General features: G+C 41.9%; 1 protein-coding gene across 1 annotated transcript; it reads right to left on the reverse strand.

Moving 5' to 3' along the window:
* Positions 1-4079: 4079 nt before the first annotated feature.
* Positions 4080-5102, reverse strand: LOC140796159 (protein PHLOEM PROTEIN 2-LIKE A1-like). Its single transcript, XM_073149053.1, has 3 exons — positions 5001-5102; positions 4766-4896; positions 4080-4629 (listed from the first exon to the last, which is right to left on the reverse strand). Exons 1-3 carry the CDS (start codon positions 5031-5033, stop codon positions 4266-4268), a joined length of 528 nt encoding a protein of 175 aa, XP_073005154.1. The 5' UTR covers positions 5034-5102; the 3' UTR covers positions 4080-4265.
* Between the last annotated feature and the right edge of the window lie 19124 nt (positions 5103-24226).

Raw genomic sequence — 24226 nt, forward strand, 5'->3', positions numbered from 1 at the left:
CAAAAGGTCGGCTACGGAACAATTCCCTTAAGATTTGAATTTATTATAAAACGCAGTCCGCACAATCGTGGAAAACTATTCGTTAAATATTCTCTTGTAGTCAGAAAATTACAAAACTAAGTAAATTAGATTCGAAACTTCCTGATCTACAACTTTCGTATTTACGCTCTTCGTATATTCGAACTGAAACTGGGACGAAAATATGGAATAACGTGAGTGATGATGGTGGTCACTGAGGTGCTTTGTTGGAGAGATGCTAAGACGATGGTTGGAGTTCTTATTGTGGGCGGAGTGGTCTTACAACACTGCCTATCATAGCAGCATTGTCATGACTGCGTTCAAGGTGGTGTATGGGCGCACGGCTCCTACATTACGTGCCTGTGACCCAGTGGCATTTGTAGATCGGACGGAGATGGACTTAGCATTGATGGAAAGAGACGCCACGTTGAGGAGGTTGCGTGCACATCTTAAACTTGCTCAAAACCGCATAAAGCAAGTTTATGATCGTAGCTATCGGGAGCAGGAGTTTGACATCGGCAGTTAGGTGTTTGTGAGAATACAAGCATATCGACAGGTGACCATGTGTCCGATGTGTAACCAAAAGTTAGCACATCGCTACTTCGGTCCATTTCGGGTGTTAGAATGTATTGGTTTGGTTGCATATTATTTGGAGCTGCCGGAGGGGTCGAGAGTGCATCCTGTCTTTCATATTTTATTGCTGAGGGAGAGCATTGGAGATCATGAGGTCATTGGATCAGCTCTACCGAAGCCATTGGAGGAGACAGAGATCGTAGAACTAGGTCGAGTACTTGCTAGGTGCCGACAACGTCATGGTACTAGATTAGAGATGAAGATTCTAGTTGTGTGGCATGGCAAACCATCCGATGAGGAAACAAAGGAGTTGGAGATAGATATCTTAGAATGTTTCCCCAACTTTACACCTTGAGAGCAAGGTGGGGGAAGCGTGGCGGGCTGATACACCTTGTAAGGTCGCATTTGAATGCAGAAGGGGTCGCATTCGAATGCTCTTATGAACGCCTGCATGAGGTTCACAAAAATAGAGAATGCGAAATGCGCGTTCGAACGCCCGCATCTCATTCGAATCGACAAAGAACATTTTTTGTACGTTCGAATGAGATCGAGCGCATTCGAACGCGGTTGGTGGGAGTTCACTAGCATTAGCGTTAATTATTGTATTTTGGCTTGAGGAAGAAACTTATAATATCGTAGCTGCTCATGGTTATTTTGGCCGACGGCTTCTTGTACCAATTTCTCCTGACACATTACTAATTCCCCTAGCCTCTATAAAGGTGTGGATAGCAGCCAAAATTAGAATGCTATTGGAATATTGGTTTGTTGTTTCTCTATCTTCTCTGTACCCTAATTTCCCTCCTCCCTCATCACCAACCTACCACCTCTACCGTTAACAAGGTCTATCCTAACTTCTCATCTCCCTCGTCTGTCGAGTCCTCCCCTTTCTTTAGGATCTCAACCACTTCTTCCCCTTCGTCTTTACCCTTAAACAACATCACTTATCCACTCTCATCTCCATTATCATCTATAACCCTAACATCCACTCCACCCGTCACCACCACCATCATCTGTAATATATCATGTTTTCGTCCTAGTTGCAGTTCGAATCTGCGAAAGGCAAAAAACGTAGCTCGTGGAGTTGCGGATTGATTCCACTTAGTTTTATAATTTTATAACCACGGGAGAATATTTAGTGAATAGTTTCCCTCGGTTGCGCGGACTACTTCCTACAATCCATCCAGATCTTGAAGGGACCGTTCTATAGCCTATCTTTGGTATCAGAGCCAATCAGTTTGGTATTGTAGAACCCCTATCGTGACTATACCGAAGCATATTTGGGAGGACATCTCAATGGACTTCATCGAGGGGCTATTGGAGGTTCGAGGCCAGTCGGTGGTGTTTGTTGTGGTGGATAGTTTAAGCAAATAAGCTCATTTCATAGCATTGACGCACCCGTTTTTAGCAAAGAAGATTGCTGAAAATTTTGTTTGAGAAGTGGCACACTTGCATGGGATGCCGAGGACAATCGTATCAGACCGGGATCACATCTTCATTAGCAAGTTTTGGTTCGAGTTTTTCAAATTGCAAAGGACTCGAGTCAACCTTAGTTCAGCTTATCACCCTAAGACGGATGCCCAAATTGAGGTGGTGAACCGCGGACTCGAGCAATATTTGCGTTGCTTTGTGGCGAACAAACCAAGGGATTGCGTCAAATTTCTCCCATGGGCCGAGTGGTCTTACAATATGGCTCATCACTCTAGCATCGGCATGACCCTCTTTGAGGCGGTTTATGGGCGCACTCCCCCTGTCTTGCGTGCCTACGATAGACTCGCGGCGTCGGATCAGACTGAGCTCGACTTGGAACTTGCGGGCCGAGATGAAACCTTGAGACAGCTCAAGATTCAACTAGCATTTGCTCAAAACCGCATGAAGCAGACTCATGACAAGGGCCGGCGCGAGCGTGAGTTTGAGGTGGGTCAATTGGTGTTCGTTCAAGCCCAACTGTATCGGCAATCCACGTTGAGGCCGATTTTAAACCAGAAGCTAGGTCACAAGTATTACGGGCCGTATCGAGTGCTACAACAAATCAGTCTAGTAGTATACTGGTTGGACCTAGCTGAAGGAACTCGGGTCCATCCGGTCTTCCACATGCTGGCATTGAAGGCCCAGATCGGGCCTAATCATGTGGTGGGTTCGACTTTACCCGAACCAATGGAGGAAGATAGCCTAGCTGAACTAGTCCAAGTCTTAGGCCGTAGGAGACGGCGCTATGGATCCATATTCGAGACAAAAGTCTTGATCGAGTGGCTAGGCAAGCCCATTGACGAGTCTATTTGGGAGCTCGAGTCGGATATCATGAATTGCTTCCCCAATTTCACACCTTGAAGATAAGGTGGCGGAAGCATGGTGGATTGATATGATTCAAACTTCACTGATGTCATCTCAAACATGGATACACCTTACGGGTGTCTTTTCTTATTGTGTTAGTGTTTTATTCAGAGAAAAATAAGCTTTCTATAGGTTTTGTTCGAACGCGGGTGGGTGCGTTCAAACGTGATTGCAAACGCCTGTAGGCGTTCACAAATACAGAGAACGGGAATTGTGAATTCAAACGCGCTCGACCCCGTTCCAACACCCGTGTGCGAATGCCTGCATACATTCGCATCGACAGATAATGCAATTTGTGCGTTCGAACGCATTCGATCCTGTTCGAACGCAGTCGGTAGAAATTCACTATTTCTAGGGTTAATAATTATCAATTTAGACTTACTTGGCTAGCCTCTTAATGTGTGGATGGCAACCTAAAAGGGAATAATGAAGGAATTGAGTTTTTTTCTTAATCTTCTTCCTCTCCTTCTCTCTCGTTCCCTCATCCCATGGCTCTGCCTCCTCAAGCCTCTCTCGATCAGCCACTCACCCTAGACCCTTAGGGGCGGCCCTCTCCTCCCCCTTCTTCAAATCTCCCTCTACCTTAGCTCTAACTCTTTCCATCATCCATAATCCTTCCCCATCACCTTCCTTGTTGGTGCCATGCATTATCTCTAGCCTATCACCTCTATATTCCCCCTAGGATTTCGTACCTCCATCGACTGATCTAAAATCACGTTCTGGTCTGAATCTTACAGATCAAACTCCCTGACGTTAGCCTACTTATCCGAAGATATCTCCGGATCCCGCCATCCGACTCACCTAAAATTAGATTCGTTGGAAAGCTCTTTTCTAGAGCTACGACCTATCAAAATTTTACGATGATCCAACGATTATATTATCAGGAATTCTCTTCTAAATTTCCGTGCAAGATTCTGCCCAGATTTAATAATGAGATAGATCAAACCTAATACAGGGGAGATCATATCAATATATAATAAATATGATAGCCTGCACGTTTTATCGAGTGCTATATTTGCAGCTAGACCTCCTGATTTGTTAGGTAAGAAATACAACACAATTAATCATCAACAATGCAATTGGCAAGGAGGCCATGAAACTTTATGAGCAGAAAATTTTTAGGAAACCTAAGATCTATATGAAAATGAATTTATATATGATGGAAAACATCGATGGATTTTATTAACACACAACCAACACAAAGTACTAGACACACAAGATCTCATATGTAAACACAAAGTACTAGACACCCAAGGTCTCTCATATTTAAAGTAAGACACAAAGCACGCCTCTTTATTTTAATATCATCAAGGGTGACGTGGATAGTTTAAGCGGTGATGCATCTATATTGGCTTGATTTGCACCGCCTTGATAATGAGCCCACTCTTAGGATTGGTATTTGTGGTCTCGCGCATTGAGAAGTTAATCAACCCTGCTCCAAATGCAACAAAGTCACCGACGTGAAGATCGGCCCAAATGTCTACTGGCATTTCATCAAGGCTAGCCGTAGTGGTGGATGGCATCTCATTTGGTAAGTTGAGGGTGAGGTTCACAGGGATCTTCCAACCTTCAGATGGATCCTTTTTCATCACCTTGAACACGATGCTATACTTAGTACCTTCTATGAGCTCGCTCATGTCAAAGCTCCCGGTTGCCTCAAGCCACCACACCTTCACAAGTCGAGGCACTTCTACCAAAGTATTTTCCCTGGATCACAAATTTAAGGTAAATTCAAAGAGTATCCAGACCTTCTTATATATATAGTTGATTACAGTACGGGAAATTAATGGAAATTAATTATATAGGCACTACCAATTTATATGCTAGAAAATATATAAAGCACCTATCAGACTTGATCCAAGTCCATGTCCAGTACTGCTTCGTCCCGCTCCATGCAATGGATAGATTTCTGGGGTACAACATAAAATCTTTACGTGCAGCACTCCCAAAACAAACATCACCGTCAACAGCCCTCTGGAAATTATATATTTATATATATTAAAGATTATGAGTACAAAAATGAGCACTAGTGCATGCATGCAGTTGATTTATAAAACACTAACAAAAAAAAAACTTGCCATTGCTGTCAATTTTGAACCCTCAGTTGCCATCTTTCTCTCTGTCTTAGCTTACTTTGCACTTGATGAACGCACTGAGATGCATTCTTACAATCATTTATAAAGGAACCAAACTAGGAATCTAGAAGCATATATAAATGTATAAACAATGACTTCTAATATATGAATCACCGGCTTAATGAATGACTTGTAAATTTACCAATTTAAGAATGACTCGCACAAATTAAGAATGACTTACAACAACTTATTCATATGTACACGGATGCGTATTTCATTATAAATTTCATTTTTCTAAATTTTAATAGCAGAAATATATGCAAGCTAGTAGGCTGGATTGGAGGCAACTCACACCTTATCCTATCTTAGTTTTAGATAGATTTCAATATTATTTAGTCCCTAAAGACTGGCATATTGTTTGACTTGCAAACTTAGCAAATTAAGAATGATTGGCATTAAGAATGACTTATTTATATGGATATGTATTGAATAATAATAGTCATTTTTTTAATTTTAATACAATAATAATTGCAAGCTGGCACGATGATGTTGATGTTTGAGAGTAGTACCGCATATGTTTTGGACTAGTCTTATGAGAAATTAGAAGTGAATGCCAAAAGAATTAAACATATATTGTGTATTTCTAACTAGTGGGCAAATATTTAAAAATTGTAATAATATATTACGAAAATTTTATAAACCGTCGTAAGAGATCAAATCTACTGCAAACAATCAGTAATTATAATGTGAAAAAGTAAAGCATAGAAAGACAATCACAAATACATGAATTTTAAGTTAAAAAAAACCCTCAAAACCTCGATTGAATTACTAATTTCATAAAAATATTTAAATGATATATAGATAATTATAAATAATTCTACAAATAATAAAAATACTATGGTTACTTTTCAAATTAAGTTTTTAAATAGAAAAAGATAAAAGTACTATTAAATTAGAGAAATATTTGAAAACTAGAATAATGTTATTTTTATCTTTTACATAGATTTAAGGTCATTTCTTCAATTTGCTCTCTAAGAAGGAAGGTGGGGATCGGTGTCAAGAAGCTTTTGAAATTTGATCACTCAAGGATTGAGCCATTAAGGCTGGATATCCTTTTTCAGAAAAAAATAATCACTTAATCTGTGACAAAATTCATATAGATGGCTCCCTCCCGGCCGGTGAATCATTGATCAAAGAGCAAGTAGCTGCCAGGTTTAATGATTTTGTGGGATCCCTGAAAATAGTGTTTCCTTGTTCCGGAATCCTTTATCTTTGCCTTGTCAAGGCGGAAGCTGCGGGTTCGAGCCCCGTCAGTCCCGAACTAGGATCCGATGAATCGGCAAATTCGTACGTTCAATTCCTACTGGATGATGAATTTTATTAAAGAAATACTTTCTAATTCGTTAAGGTAAAATAAATGTATATTAAATAAAAAGTATATTTTAAATAAAATTATCGACGTTAAATTGTTAAAATTTTAATAGTAGTTTACTCGAAGGTGTATTCATAAAAAAAAACTAATGCTTTTAAAAGTTACCCATTCAAAACTATATTTTCTGGTTGATATAAATGTAAATATGAACTTTGGAGTGGTATACAAGAAAATAAGAGCCTATTTAAGGGTATATGTGCAGAAAAAACTAATTTTACAACATTAAAGCACAATATAAACTAAACATTTTCAAATTTTTAGGACTAAAATATATTTTTAGGATGTAGAATATTCTAATTAAATATTATGGATAATTTGGTAACTTAGCAATAGTTGTTGACCCAACCGGTTATCCAAAAAATGCCTAGTTGCATGAGTCACTAGTTCAACTGGTTATCCAAATTTCACGTCGATCCGATGACGGCATCATTCGGGATCTATTTACAAAGTTCCGTGCCAGATCCAGTCCAGATCTGAAAATCAGATGAGATCGAACCTTAGCCAAAACGGGGAGATCGTATCAGTATTATCTCATGAATGGGCATATTATATCCTCAACCAATAATATTTCTCATGATGAAATTATAATATAATATCACCCAATATAATGACATATGATGTATAACAATCATGATCTAATGATAATAGTCACATTAGTAATAATGCATGATATATGTCAACCACTCGATATCATATATATCAGAGTTAGATACAATCCATTTATCTCTCACTATCATAGTCATCTGTCTTAACTCTGAATATCATCCATCATATTAGACCATGGTACTCGGCCTCAAACTGGATACCTATAATGCCACAAGCTTTAGAGCATACCCTACCAAACACTAAGGGTATATATAAAAATAATCATACCCTGTCATATGCTAAGTGATACCTCAATAAAAATTATACCCTGTCATATGCTAAGGATATAGCAACGATAGTTGTACCCTGTCATACGCTAAGAGTACAATCATCAATCATTACCATACTTTTGCCATATGCTAATAATATGTCTAGTACCAGTCCGGACATGAAACATTTTCAACCATCACTTATGATCAGAAGATAAAAACAACATATCCCACACATCCATCAGCCAAGTGTTAACTCATCACTAACACGATTCATAAGGTCTCAAATAAGGGGTTCGAGATCTGAAAATATTTAGGTAACATGAAATTAGCCGTTTATCTAATTAGAAATCATACGTGTAAAATATGATGGTCTATTAGGTTTTAGAGTTATTAATTATCTTTATTATAATTGGATTTACATTATCGATAATCTTTTAATGTTATAAATATACTATTATTATAAAATAACAGTTATGAAATAAGAATAAAATGGTTGCTCCTTTTTATATAAAATAGTCTAAGTATGAAATTATAAAATAAGAGCGATATAGATATATATAATTATTATTATAAATAAAAATAGAAGAGAAAGAAGAGAAGAAGAAGACGAAGAGGAGGAGAAGAAAATGAGAAGAGAAGAGAAGGGAAGAGAGGAGAAGTCGGGCTAGTGGGGAGGGGCTGATACGAACCAGGTTAGATCGGATCATATTAAGGGAAAATTGGACTCAACACGGACGACTAACTATTACGAAATTACCTAGAGAAGATCGAAGACATCCTAATCTACAACTTTCGTATTCAAGGTTTCTCCAGATTCAAAATCTATTTGTGGCAGCACGAAGAATCAATCCGAGAAGGATAAGGAAGGCTAATTTAGGTCATGTTTATCTCTAGGTCATGTTTATCTCTTATGTAATCACTTAAGGCAAGTCTAGTTAAGTCATGTAAGCCACTAAGGCAAGTTCAATTAAGTCATATAAGCTTCTAAGACAAGTCCTAGTTTGAGTCGTATAAGCCTTTAGGGTTAGTCTAAGGCAAGTTCTAGTTCGACTCGTATAAAGTATTTAGGGCTAGTCTAAGTAGGACTCATTGTACCCGACCTCTATATATAAATGGGCTGGGCTTCTATGTTTAGGATGAAATTGAATGGAAGGAATATTGAGTTAAATTAAGTTATGTTTATTTACCTTGCATTACTGATAGGCTATAGAACGATTCTTTCATAATTTGGATTTATTGTATGAAGCAGTTCGCGCAACAAAGGGAAATATTCACCAAATATTCTCCTGTAGGAAGAAAATTATGAAACTAAGTGGAATCATCTATAACTTCTTGATCTATGTTTTTTATATTTACGACCCTTTCCAGATTCGAACTGCAATGGGGACAAAAATATGATATAATGCAGATGAAGGTGGTGGTGACGGGTGGAGTGTAAGTTAGGGTTATGGATGATAATAGAGATGAGGGTAGATGGGTGATGTTGCTTAAGGGATAAAGAGGAAGGGGAAGAAGTGATCGAGACCCAAAGAAGAGGGAGGACTCAATAGACGAGGGAGACTGGAAGTTAGGAGAGACCTTGCCAACGTTAGAGGTGGTACGTTGGTGAAGAGAGAGGAGAGCGATTAGGGTAGAGAGAATACAGAAAACATAGGAGGCAAGAAACTAATAATCCAATAGCATAATGATATTGACTGCCATCCACACCTTTATAGAGGCTGGCCAATAAGCCATAATAATAATAATTAACCCTAATACTAGTGGAATCCCGCCGATCACGTTCGAACGCGCAGGATCATGTTCGAACGCACAAAAGGCGTTCTCTGTCAATGCGAACGCGATGTAGGCCTTCCAACGCGCCCGACCGCATTTGAACACATATTTCTCATTCTCTATTTTTGCGAACCTAATGTAGGGTTCAAACATGACTTTACACCTTGTGGGCAAGGGCATTCGAACACAACCCCTTCCACCTTCGAACGGGACCTACAAGAATTTTATTTTAATAAAAATAAATAACTAATGCAATAAGAAATGACTCTAATAAGGTTTATCAGCCCACCACGCTTCCCCCACCTTGCCCTCAAGTTGTAAAGTCGGGGAAACGCTCCAAGATGTCCGTCTTCAACTCCCATGTCGTCTCATCGGATGGCTTGCCAAGCCACTCAACTAGAATCTCCATCTCTAATATGGTACCATGACGTCGTCGGTGCCTAGCAAGTACTCGAATTGGCTCTATCAAACACCCAATTGCCGATATCGAACTCCTGCTCCCTATGGCTACGATTATAAACTTGCTTCATGCGCTTTTGAGTAAGTTTAAGATGGGCACGCAACCTCCTCAATGTGGCGTCTCTATCCATCAAAGCTAAGTCCACCTCGGTCTAATCTGTAGATGTCACTAGGTCATAGCACATAATGTCAGAGCTATGCAACTATACACCGCCTCAAACGAAGTCATGCCAATGCTGCTGTGGTAGGCAGTGTTGTAAGACCACTCTGCCCACGGTAAGAACTCCAACCATTGTCTCAGCATCTTTCCAATAAAGCACCTCAAGAACTGCTTAATGTTTCGATTGACCACCTCAGTTTGGCCGTCCGTTTATGGATAATAGGCCGAACTGAAGTTCAATAGAGTCCCCTGCAATTTGAAAAACTCCATCCAAAAGACACTCATAAATACACGATCACGATCCAAGACAATCGTGTGTGGCATTCGCAGTCCAACAGCAAATCGCCTTGATTCTCTAACTCTGGATGGCACTCCGGATCATCCAACACCTCCTGTAATAGTCTCAAAAATGATGGGTCAAATGTACATGCATACCTCACCATGTCAAGGAAGGGAAAAGTAGGAGAAGAATATGCTGCGAGCTCGACGGTATCGGGTTGGCACGATAGTGCATCCGCTGCTTTATTTTCCGTTCCCTTCTTGTATCGGATTTCATAATTATACCGCAATAATTTTGTGACCCATCTCTGCTATGCCGGAGTGTGTATATGCTATCCCATAAAGTATAGAAGGCTCGTTTGATCAGTTCGGCTAATGAATCGCCTACCGATAAATTAAGGCTACCACTTTGTCACCGCATGTAGAATTGCCAACATCTCTCACTCGTAGGTCGATAATTGCTAGGATTTTTGTGATAAAGCCTTGCTAAGAAAGGCTATGGGACGTCCTCCTTACATTAGTACAGCTCCTATGCCAACTCCCGACGCATCACATTCTACAACGAACTCTTTGGTGAAGTCCGGTAGTGCTAGAACGGGCGCCGTTGTCATTGCTGTTTTTAGTTTTTCAATGTCTGTAGTGGCTTCATCCATCCATCTAAAAAAGTCCTTCTTCAACAAAGAAGTGAGAGAAGCAGCAATCTTGCCATACCCGGCGATGAAGCAACGATAATATCCGGTGAGCTCCAAGAGTCCTCGCAATCCTGTGATAGTAGTAGGTATTAGCCAAGCCATCATGCATGCTACCTTTTGAGGATCCGCCGCTACACCTTCAAATGAGATGATGTGCCCTAAATACTCGACTTGTTGTACTCCCCATAGGCCCTTGGACTTCTTAATCTTCAACTGGTTTTGCTTCAACAAATTTAGCACATCCTCTAAATGCTGCCAATACTCCAATTCAGTCATGCTAAACTCCAAAATGTCGTCAAAAAATACCAATATATACCTACGCAGTAGAGGCCGAGTAATACCAAGAAAAGTAGCTGGAGCATTGATGGGACCAAAGGGCATCACCCGAAACTTGTAGTGCCCATCCGGAGTTCGTAATACAGCACATCGACTAGGTGAACTCTAATTTGATAGAACCTAGCCCTCAAGTCAAGCTTGCTGAATATGGTCACCCCTACAAGCTCGTCCAACAGCTCCTCTATGACCCGAATGGGATACCGATCCTTGATAGTGATAGCATTTAGTGCCCGGTAGTCGACACAAAAACACCATGTCCCATCCTTCTTTTGCACTAACAGCACAAGCGATGAGTAAGAGCTATGACTTGGTTCTATGAGGCCTTGTTCTGATGCGATCTCTCATTTAGGGCTAAAGATCGATATTTTCTAATTCTTAGATCTTGACTAGATCTTGCACGGAACTTTGAAATAAGATCTCGAAATGTTCCGCCATCGGATCGATAGGAAATTTTTATATGTTGTAGGCCCGGAAAAGATCTTTCCAACAAATCAAGTTTCAGGCGAATCGGAATTGGGGATCTCGAGATATCATTCGTTTAGTGGACGAACATCAGGATGCTCTGGTTTGGATCCGTGGATGGAGGCACGAGATCCTAGGTAATGGTGGATGGTGGAGGACCGGCGTTAATGGGGTGATATCGGTGAAAAAGTGGTGGTTGAAGGGTTTTGGTTGATGGAAGAGTTAGGGCAAGTGTTGGATAGATTGGAAGAAGGGGGAGGAGAGGGCCACTCCTAAGGGAGTAGGGTGATTGGCCGGTCAGATTAACTCGCTGTGGTTCCGGATCGTATTGGCCCGCCCACGGATCTTGATCTCCAAGGTGGTCTCCATGGTGGTTCATTCATCGGATGGGTTCACCTGCAACTGGACCTGGTGTAACCATCCTTGCTTGCCTCTGCCCATAGGGTGGTGGTAGCAGCGGCTCTTGTGGTTGTCAAGGGGGTGGACTCGATGGTGCATTCCCATTCGACATTGCTTCTCTTGTCACCCGGAGTTCCCGCATCATCTCCATTATCATCTGATTATTAATGGCCATCTGCTCGGAAAGAGACCCCAACACGGCTTGAATGCTAGGCTCTTCCGCATTCCGATTAGATCGGGCGGTTCCGCGTGTGGAAGTCCCCGCAACCGTTTCTCCCTCCTCTATTGGGAAAATCTCTTCTTCATCACCATGCCGTGCAGCCATGGATCTGGTGGTCGTCATTGGAAGCGCTTGTCCGAGGAACGGTGGCTCTGATACCAAGTTTGATGCGATCTCTCCTTTAGGGCTAAAGATCGATCTTTTCTAATTCTCAGATCTAGACTAGATCTTGCACGAAACTTTGAAATAAGATCCCAAAATTTTCCGCCGTCGGATCGGCGTGAAATTTTGATATGTTGTAGGCCCGGAAAAGACTTTCCAACAAATCAAGTTTCAGGCGAATCGGAGTTAGGGATCTCGAGATATCATTCGTTTAGTGAACGAACGTCAGGATGCTCTGTTTTGGATCCGTGGATGGAGGCACGAGATCCTAGGTAATGGTGGATGGTGGAGGACCGGCGTTAATGGGGTGACACCGGTGAAAAAGTGGTGTTGGATAGATTAGAAGAAGGGGGAGGAGAGGGCCACTCCTAAGGGACTAGGGTGATTGGCCGGTCGAGGGAGGTTAGAAGCGGCGTCGCCGGGGATTGAGGGAACGGGAGCGATGAAGACGAAGGAGGCAAGGCAAACTCAATTCTCAGTAATCAATAATAATTTTGGTTGTCATACACATCCTTTTATAGGCTAACCAACAACTCAAATTAACCCTAAAACACAATTTTCGCCGACCGCGTTCGAACTCACCCGACCGCGTTCGAATGCACCGAATTAGCTCTTCTGGATTTGCGAACGCAATGCAGGCGTTCGAACGCGTGATCGAACGCGCCTGTCAGTATTTGCAAACGCGATGCAGGTGTTCACAATGCGTTCGAACGCACCGTGTTCGAACGCGTAGTACACTATCTTCACCCATGTTCACAACCCAGTTCACAAACCGCGTTCGAACTCACTCCACCCGCGTTCGAACGCGACTTACAGAAAACTTATTTTAATGGAAATTAAACACTAAAACATGAAACAATAACACTCCTAAAGTGAATCCATGCTCGAGACGACGTCGGTGAAGTCTGAATTGTATCATGTTCCAACATATTGGCTACCATCTTGGAGATAACTTCCTTTTGCACATGTGGATATCGATATGGCCTCACGTTCGCCGGTGCAGCTTCAGGCGCAATCTCTATGTGATGGTCCGCCATTCGCCTTGGTGGCAACTCCTTTGGTTCCTCAAATAGTCTAGCAAATTTATCTAATAAATTAGACAACTCGATGGTAGTAGATGGACTCATTTGAGGCTCATCTTCTGCTGGTCCTAACTGAAGAAGATATGCCAAATAACTCGCACAAGACAGCTCCACCATCGGCTGCATCGCAGGAATCGGCTGAGAATAAAACGCCATCAAGATGCACATCTTTGTTTCCTTGTTTAAATTTCATCCACATGCTTTGGGAATCAAATATGACGAGTCCCAAACTCTATAAACACTGAGTGACAAGGACAATGCCCGCTCCTCACAGCGCCAACGGCCATAATGATGTCATGTCCTTGCACCAGTATACCGACCCGGCGACACAAGCTATCCGCCCGTAGCTTCTTGCCGTCTCCTATGGCAACGTCAAACCCCAAAGTCGATTTAGCGTCTAAACCCAATCTCCTCACTAATCTCTCGTCTAGAAAGTTGTGTGTACTCCCCGAATCGATGAGGATATGCACACAATGCTTTCTAACGATTTTATCTACCCACAATGTCCTCGGCGCGGAAGTACTTGAATATGCATGCATTGATATTTTAGCTTTTTTATCTTCCTCTGCGCCCTCCTCCACGACCTCATCATAGACAATCTCTATCACCAACAACCTTATCGTCCTCCTCGAGACTGTCGATGAGCATCACACTCTTGATCAGTTTGGAACATCGATAATCGGGGGTGAAATGTTCATCACATCGAAAGCAAAGGCCCTTCGCTCTTTGCTCCTCCACCTAGGCAGGTGTGAGAGTTCGAACAGGGGGTCTTGTGCCTTCTCTAACATTGGAAGAAGGTCTCATAGGTGGTCGTGGTCTAAACAAGCAGTCGCTGTCTTTGAAGCCACAGAATTTCCAACCGGTGTTTTAGGCGCAAACCACCCATCTTGGTTGCCCTAACTTGTATTCGCTGCCATCTTGAGAGCCTTATGCTTTTGCTTCATCCTCACGGCCTTCTCAAAGGCCTCCTCAAGAGTAGTAAGATAAAGAGGACGAACATCCACCTGTATCTACTCTCGCATCCCTAAAATGAATGTCCTCATCAATGTCGATTCGGGCCAAGGTGGCTCACAACGACTACTAACTCTTTCAAATTCTGCTTGGTACTCTAATACAGTCATCCTCTGAACCATCTTGCTTAATGTCGTAGCAAAATCTTCATATGCCACTGTCCCAAATATGCGTGTAATCCTACTACAAAAGTCAGCCCAACCGGTAAATCGTCCACCATGGATAACAGATCGATTCCAATGCAATGCTGTTCTTTGGAGGTGAAAGCTTGCCATCTAGACCTTCGTGTCCTCCACTGTCCCTTGTCAATCAAAGTATTGCTCTACTTGAAACACCCAATCCGTTGAATCATCGCCTTGGAATTTTGGAAAGTCCAAGTGTGTGATTCTCCTCTGAATGGTATTGTCAGGTTCGCGAAAGATCCTTAATTCAGGTCTGAACCTTTGTGCATATTGATCTCCTTCTCTAAATCCTTGAGCTCAACCATCACCATCTCCGAAGGGATCAACATCATCCTCAAATTACCAATCCTCCTCATCGACGAAGCGCACTAGTGCTGCACGCCTCTCGGGTTCCACCAGTGCCAGTCTTGGGTTTTGTATCGAATGTGGGGGATGATGTGAAGGCATAGGTAAAAGAGGATCATTGACACTATCATGTCACACCTAGACTTGTGGGGTATTGGTTCGGTGTGGTCCCACCGCTGTTTATTCTTGAGGCTCTGATCTTCGTCGAGGAGATGACGAAGCTGATCGGTTCATGATATATTTCTTTAAAGTATTATGATCATTCTGCATTGCATCAACTCTATACAGCAACGTTTGGAACATGCCCCTAAGTTCTTCTGCCAAGCCCATGTTCACACCTATGGACGTTGGTTGACTCGGTCCTGCCGTGGTTGCTCCAAAGTAATTGGCCTCACGATTAGGGTTATCGTGGATTGAGTCTTCTCTTGTCGGTGTGCTCTCCATTGGTCTCCTTGTTGATGTCATCTTTCTTGTTTCCACCATTAATGGAGGTCTGAGGTTCGCTTGGCTTTGATACCAATGATAGGCTACGGAATGATTCCTTCAAAATCTGGATTTATTGTAGAAATCAGTTCGCGCAACCGAGGGAAAATATTCACCAAATATTCTCTTGTAGTTAGAAAATTACGAAACTAAGTGAAATCGATCCGTAACTCTCTCTCTCTCTCTCTCTCTTTCTCTCTTTCTCTCTTTTTTTCTCTCTCTCTCTCCTTTTCTTTCTCTTTCTCTCTCGGGTTCTTTGGAACCGAGCCACCTGCGAAAGGCCGGCCACTGGCTGGCCAGTAGAAGCCGAGCCCCTCCTTGCTGAACCGGCTCCCCCTCCCTACTAAGCCCAGCATTGTGTTACGGGTTTTATTTTAGCTTTATTTCTTTTATTTTTTTTAACTAAATATTTTATGTAGTTAATGCAACTAGTTTAAACAGAAAATTAATTACATTGATATATATATATATATATATTATTCACTAATATAATTATTAGCTAATTATAATTAGTAGAATTAATAATTTATTATTTACATATAATATTACTTGCAAATAACATATTAATACTTAGCTTCATTAATTATAGTCATGAGATTTATAAATATACCCTTCATTATATATATATATATATAATGTATTTCTAGGACCTTGTTGATATATAGATATCAATTAGAATTTACGTATATAGACATCATGTATATATATATATATATAATGTATTTCTATTTTGTATAAAAATAAAATACTAAACTTTGATAATAAGTTTTATCTGACCGTATTATAATCATTTTACCTATATTTAACGATTATTAAAGAAAATAGTAAGAACCACAAATATTAACTATAATTAGGTTTTATCGATACTTATATTTTTATAATTATATATATATATAAGTATATAAGCCTCTTATTATTACTTTATAATTATATACTTAGACTATTTTTATGTAAAAAGAACAAACCTTTTATTCTTATTCCATAGATAGCATTTTATAATAATTGCATATTTACATTACTAGAATTATATCTATAATTAAATCTAGATATTTGATAAAATATAAAAAAAGGAATTCTAAACCTACTAAATCATCATATTTTATATAAATAAATTCTAATTGGATAAACGACTAACATCATACTACCTAAACATTTTCAGATCCCGAACCCCTTATATGAGTCCTCGTGTACCCTATCGATGAGTTGACGTTGATTGACGGATGTGAGAGAGACGTGGTTTGTGTCTTCTGATCAGACTGTGAGTAGTCTTATCCTTTAGATGCCTTTCTCAAATTAGGATATATAATATAATTATGTATATGCATGTTTTGGTCTCCAACATGATTATATGACCTTTTCTAGAGATAATTTCAGCTGAGCATATTTTATCATGCATTTGATTAGGCTGATCTAGGATATGAGTATGCTGATGATATATAGAGATGATTGGAGATGATTATACTGTTATGACTTTGTGTCGGGGTGATCTCTAGCATGAGTATGCATGTGATAGACTAGTAGTGACATACATGTGTTACATATATAGTTGGAGACTACATTGCATTATTTTCCCCTTGACTTTCTTACCGCCTAAATTTGTGATATGCATGACTTGTTATAGTACTGGATATATGCACGTGATCTATCATATAAAAGGAAATGCATAAATCTCATTGATAGGAAAATTGATATAAAAAACAAAAGCGTACCCGAGTAGGCGCTAGAGTTAGGGGTGCCTAGAGTGATAATTATGGTCGCTGATATGCGATATCTTATGGCCCATGTCCGAGGTCAATTGAGTCTGTGTTCATAGACAATCGGACACCTGCCGTTCGCTAAGGCATGCGTGTGGCGAGTTACCCTCATGTGATTTCTATTAACTAGTGGGGTACCCGATCTGGATAGATTTTGATATACCCTTAGTATTTAGTAGGGTATGATTATGACTAAGATATCCTTAACGTATGGCAGGGTATGCTTTAAGCCAACATGTAGAATATTGAGATCGGGTATTTGGTGTTGACTGTGCATAGTGGTCTAGTATGATGGTGTTGTACCGAGATGTCGGTGATGACCTTGTTGTTAAGAAATGCATATGATTTCATTATCATCTGACATACCTGATTATCGAGTGGTCAATATGTATCATATGTGGTTATATTTGATATCATAGCATGATTATGGTCGGCATACATCATATGTGTTATATTTGAGAGAGAGAGAGTTATGATGATGGTATGACATGGAGATTTGTTTATACATTGTCGAGAATTATATACTTTGATCAGTTATGACATGATATCTACCATACATTTATATAGTATTGAGGATACATTTATATGTTCATTCATGACATGATGCTCTTTCTGATTCATATTACCCAATACATGATTTACACTCTATTTGGGTCTATTCACTAAGCCTTTTGTTCATGACTCTCTTTATTTATTTTCTAACCCTCTCAGATATGTGGTACGTGGTAGCGACTTGAGATATCTTGAGGAGATATTTGAGAGCAATGATGAGGTGATTTATAGATGCGAGACGGTATAGATGATAGTTTAACCAAATATTGAGTTGTACTAGTATTGATATTTGTACTCCTTGTATTAAACGATGATTTATATAATACAGGTCGAATCATAGTGTTCTCGTGTATTAGTTATTTTAATTGTATTTTGATGATTTGTTGTGGCCTGTGTGGGCCTTGCCAGATTAAGTAACGTTTTGATATGATTGTTGTGGACTTGGGCATTCATGTTAACAGGTTTATTTGGTTGATAGTATGATTGATCTCTAAGATGGATTATGTTCAATATGGATTTATTTGGTGATGGATTATGTGAGCATGGATATGTGAGACGGTTTTATTTGATGATATCATAATTATACGTGCACAGGAGTGTATCTATGCGTGACGGGCCCCGCCCGATTGGCCGCGAGCGTTGCACGTGCCGTGTGGGCGTGTGGGAGTACACGTGCCCATGCCGGGCGGCCACGGCAGGACCGAATCAACCAACGTCCATGGGTGTGAACATGGACTTGGCGGATGAATTTATGGGCATGTTCCAAATATTGCTACATAGGGTGGACGCAATGCAGAATGATAATAATGATCTAAAGGAATATGTCATGAACCAATCAGCTTTGTCATGTCCTCGATGAAGATTGGTGCCTCAAAAAGGACCAGCGGTGGGACCACACGGGTGCGCTTCGTCGATAAAGAGGATTATTGGCACCTTGAGGATGAAGTTAATCCCTTTGAAGATGGTGATGGATGTGCTCAAGGATTTAGAGAAGGAGATCAACAAGCACAAAGGTTCAGACCTAAAGCAAGGATCTTTTGCGAACCTAACAATTCTATACGGGGGAGAACCACATGCTTAGACTTTTTAAAATTCTAAGGCAGTGATCCGACAGATTGGGTGTTTCAAGTGGAGCAATACTTTGATTGCCAAGAGACAATGGAGGACGCAAAGGTCCAGATGGCAAGCTTTCACCTCCAAGAAATAACATTGTATTGGTATCAATCGGCTATTCATAGTGGAGGATTTACTAGTTGGACTGACTTTTGTAGGAGGATTACACGCAGATTTGGGACGGCGGCGTATGAAGATTTTGCTGCCACATTAAGCAAGATAGTTCATAATATAACTATATTGGAGTACCAAGCAGAATTTGAAAGAGTTAGTAGCCATTGCGAGCCACCTTGGCCAGAACCTATATTGATGAGCACATTCATTTCAGGGCTGCGGGAAGAGATCCAGGCGGATGTTCATGCTCATTGTCCTACGACTCTTGAGGAGACCTTTGAGAAGGCCGTAAGGATGGAGCAAAAGCACAAGGCTCTCGAGATGGCAGCGAAAACAAGTTGGGGTAATCGAGATGAGCGATTTGCGCCTAGAACATCGGTTGGAAATTCAGCGGATTCAAAGACAACGGCTGCTACTACTAGAGCACGACTGCCTTTGAGACCTTCTTTCAATGTTAGAGGAAGCAAAAGACCCCCCGTTCGAACTCTTACCCCTGCCCAGGTGGACGAACGGAGAGTGAAGGGCCTTTGCTTTCACTACGATGAACATTTCACCCCCGGTCATCGGTGTTCCAAACCGATCAGGACTGTGATGGTCATCAATGGTCTCGAGGAGGATGATAAGATTGTTGGTGATGGAGAGTGCTCAGATGAGGTCCATGAGGAGGCCGTGGAGGAGGGTGCGGAGGAAGATTCCAAGCTGAAATATCGATACATGCATATTCAGGTACTTCCGCGCCAATGACATTACGTGTGGATGGACTCGTCAGAAAGCATTGTGTGCACATCCTCATCGAGTCGAGGAGTACACACAACTTTCTAGATGAGAGGTTAGTGAGGAGATGGGGCATGGACGCGGAACCGACCACGGGGTTTAACATTGCTATTGGAGACGGCACGAAGCTTCGGGCGGAGAGCTTGTGTTGCCTGGTCGGTATATGGGTGCAAGGACACGACATCATTATGGACTTGTATCTATTGGCATTGTGAGGAGTAGACATTGTCCTTGGCACTCAGTGATTACAGAGCTTGGGACCCATCACATTTGATTTCCGGAGTATGTGGATGAAATTTAAGCAAGGAAATAAAGATGTGCAGCTTGATGGCGTTCGATCTCCGCCAATTCCAGCGATGCAGCCGATGGTGGGGCTGCCTTGTGTGAGTGATTTGGCCTATCTTCTTCAGTTAGGACCAGCAGGAGATGAGCCTCTAATGAGTCCAACTACTACAATTATGAACGACGGATCGTCACATAGAGATTGTGCCTAGGGCTGCACCAGCGAACGTGAGGCCGTATCAATATCCACATGTGCAAAAGGACGTCATCTCCAAGATGGAAACCGAGATGTTGGAGCAAGGCCTCATACAACCAAGTCATAGCTCTTATTCATCGCCCGTGCTATTGGTGCGAAGGAAGGATGGGACATGGCATTTTTGTGTCAACTATCGGGCACTAAACACTATCACCGTCAAGAATCGGTATACCATTCTGGTCAGAAAAGAGCTGCTCGACAAACTTGCAGGGGCGACCATATTTAGCAAGCTTCACTTGAGGGCCGGGTATCATCAAATTAGAGTTCACTCGACTGATGTGCATAAAACTGCATTTTATACTCCGAACGGGCACTACGACTTCCGAGTGATGTCCTTTGATCTTACCAATGCTCTAGCTACTTTTCAAGGCCTCATGAATGATATTTTCAGCCTCTATTATGGAGGTATGTCTTGGTATTCTTTGACGATATTTTGGTGTATTGTAGAACTTAATTGGAGCATTGGCGGCATTTGTAGGATGTGCTAAATATTTTGAAGTAAAACCAGCTAAAAATTAAGAAGTCCAAGTGCCTATGGGGAGTACCACAAGTGGAGTACTTACAAGGCGTCGGCGACGTCATGGTACTAGATTACAGGTGGAGATTCTAGTTGTGTGGCATGGCAAACCTTCCGATGAGGCGACAAGGGAGTTGGAGATAGATATCTTGGAGCATTTCCCTGACTTTACACCTTGAGAGCAAGGTGGGGGAAGTGTGGTGGGCTGATACACCTTGTTAGGTCGTGTTTGAATGCAGAAGCAGTCGCATTCGAATGCTCTTGTGAACGCCTGCATGAGGTTCCTAAAAATAGAGAACACGAAATGCGCGTTCGAATGCCTACATCTCATTCGCATCGACAAAGAATGTTTTTTGTGCGCTCGAATGGGATCGAGTGCATTCGAACGTGGTCGGCTGGAGTCCACTAGAATTAGGGTTAATTATTATATTTTAGCTTGTTGGCTAGCCTCTATAAAGGTGTGGATGACAGCCAAAATTAGAATACTATTGGAATATTGGTTTGTTGCCTCTCTATCTTCTTTCTACCCTAATCTCCCTCCTCCCTCATCGCCAACCTACCACCTCTACCGTTGACAAGGTCTCTCCTAACTTCTAATCTCCCTCGTCTGTCGAGTCCTCCCCCTTCTTTGGGATCTCGACCACTTCTTCCCCTTTATCTTTATCCCTTAAACAACATCACTTATCCACCCTCATCTCCATTATCATCCATAACCCTAACATCCACTCCACCCGTCACCACCACCATCATCCGTAATATGTCATGTTTTTGTCGCAGTTGTATTTCGAATTTGAGAAAGGCATAAATACAAAAAACGTAGCTTGTGGAGTTGTGGATCGGTTCCACTTAGTTTTATAATTTTATAACCACGGGAGAATATTTAGTGAATAGTTTCCTTCAGTTGCGTAGACTACTTCCTGCAATCCATTCAGATCTTGAAGGGACTGTTCGATAGCCTATCTTTGGTATCAGAGCCTATTAGTTTGGTATCGTAAAACCCCTATCATGACAATACTGGAGCATATTTGGGAGGACATCTCCATGGACTTCATCGAGGGGCTATCATAGGTTTGAGGCCAGTCGGTGGTGTTCGTTGTGGTGGATAGTCTAAGCAAATAAGCTCATTTCATAGCATTGACGTTTTCATCAAAGAAGGTTGCTGAAAATTTTGTTTGAGAAATGGTGCGCTTGCATAGGTGGCCGAGGACGATCGTATCAGACCGGGATCGCATCTTCATCAGCGAGTTTTGGTTTGAGTTTTTTAAATTGCAAGGGACTCGAGTCAACCTTAGTTCAGTTTATCACCCTGAGACGGATGCCCAAGTCAAGGTGGTGAACCGCGGACTCGAGCAATACTTGCGTTGCTTTGTGGCAGACCAACCAAGGGATTGCGTCAAATGGGTGTTAGAGTGTATTGGTCTGGTTGCATATCATTTGGAGCTGCTGGAGGGGTCGAGAGTGCATCCTGCGAGCATTGGAGATCATGAGGTCATTGGATCAGCTCTACCGGAGCCATTGGAGGAGACAGAGATCGTAGAGCTAGGTCGAGTACTTGCTAGGTGCCGACGACGTCATGGTACCAGATTAGAGATGAAGATTATAGTTGTGTGGCATGGCAAACCATCCGATGAGGAAACAAGGGAATTGGAGATAGATATCTTGTAACGTTTCCCCAACTTTACACCTTGAGAGCAAGGTGGGAGAAGCGTGGTGGGCTGATACACCTTGTTAGGTCACGTTTGTTGCCCTTATGAACGCCTGCATGAGGTTCGCAAAAATAGAGAACGCGAAATGCGCGTTCGAACGCCTGCATCTCATTCGCATCGACAAAGAACATTTTTTGTGCGTTCGAATGGGATCGAGCGCATTCGAACGCGATCGGTGGGAATTCGCTAGGATTAGCGTTAATTATTGTATTTTGGCTTGTTGGCTAGCTTTTATAAAGATGTGGATAGCAGCCAAAATTAGAATGCTATTGGAATATTGGTTTGTTGCCTCTCTATCTTCTCTGTACCCTAATTTCCCTCCTCCCTCATTACCAACCTACCACCTCTACCGTTGACAAGGTCTATCCTAACTTCTAATCTCCCTCATCTGTCGGGTCCTCCCCCTTCTTTGGGATCTCGACCACTTCTTCCCCTTCGTCTTTACCCTTAAACAACATCACTTATCCACCCTCATCTCCATTATCATCTATAACCCTAACATCCACTCTACCCGTCACCACCACCATCATCCGTAACATATCATGTTTTTGTCCGAGTTGCAGTTCGAATCTGCGAAAGGCATAAATACACAAAACGTAGCTCGTGGAGTTGCGGATTGATTTCACTTAGTTTTATAATTTTATAACTACGGGAGAATATTTAGTGAATAGTTTCCCTCAGTTGCGCGAACTACTTCCTACAATCCATCCTGATCTTGAAGGGACCGTTCTATAGCCTATCTTTGGTATCAGAGCCTATCAGTTTGGTACCATAGAACCTCTATCGTGACTATACCGGAGCATATTTGGGAGGACATCTTAATAGACTTCATCGAGGGGCTATCGGAGGTTCGAGGCCAGTCGGTGGTGTTCGTTGTGGTGGATAGTCTAAGCAAATAAGCTAATTTCATAGCATTGACGCACCCGTTTTTAGCAAAGAAGGTTGCTGAAAATTTTGTTTGAGAAGTGGCATGCTTGCATGGGATGCCGAGGACGTCGTATCAGACCGGGATCACATCTTCCTTAGCAAGTTTTGGTTCGAGTTTTTCAAATAGCAAAGGACTCAGTCAACCTTAGTTCAGTTTATCACCCTAAGATGGATGCCCAAATCTAGGTGGTGAACCACGGACTCGAGCAATACTTGCGTTGCTTTGTGGCGGACACAACAAGGGATTGCGTCAAATTCCTCCCATGGGCCGAGTGGTCTTACAATATGGCTCATCACTCTAGCATCGGCATGACCCTCTTTGAGGCGATTTATGGGCGCACTCCTCCTGTCTTGCGTGCCTACGATAGACTCGCAGCGTCGGATCAAACCGAGCTCGACTTGGAACTTGCGGACCGAGATGAAACCTTGAGATGGCTCAAGATTCAACTAGCATCTGCTCAAAACCGCATTAAGCAGACTCATGACAAGGGCCGGCGCGAGCGTGAGTTTGAGGTGGGTCAATTGGTGTTCGTTCAAGCCCAACTGTATCGGCAATCCACGTTGAGGCCAATTTTAAACCAGAAGCTAGGTCACAAATATTACGGGCCGTATCAAGTGCTACAACAAATCGGTCTAGTAGTATACCGGTTGGACCTAGCTGAAGGAACTCGGGTCCATCCGGTCTTCCACATGTCGGCATTAAAGGCCCATATCGGGCCTAATCATGTGGTGGGTTCGGCTTTACCCGAACCAATGGAGGAAGATAGCCCAACGGAACTAGTCCGAGTCTTAGGCCGTAGGAGACAGCGCTATGGATCCATATTCGAGACAAAAGTCTTGATCGAGTGGCTAGGCAAGTCCATTGACGAGTCTACTTGGGAGCTCGAGTCAAATATCATG

The sequence above is a fragment of the Typha latifolia genome, chromosome 10 (assembly GCF_019914945.1).
Source record: "Typha latifolia isolate L0001 chromosome 10, TyphaL0001v2, whole genome shotgun sequence".
NCBI lineage: Eukaryota > Viridiplantae > Streptophyta > Magnoliopsida > Poales > Typhaceae > Typha > Typha latifolia.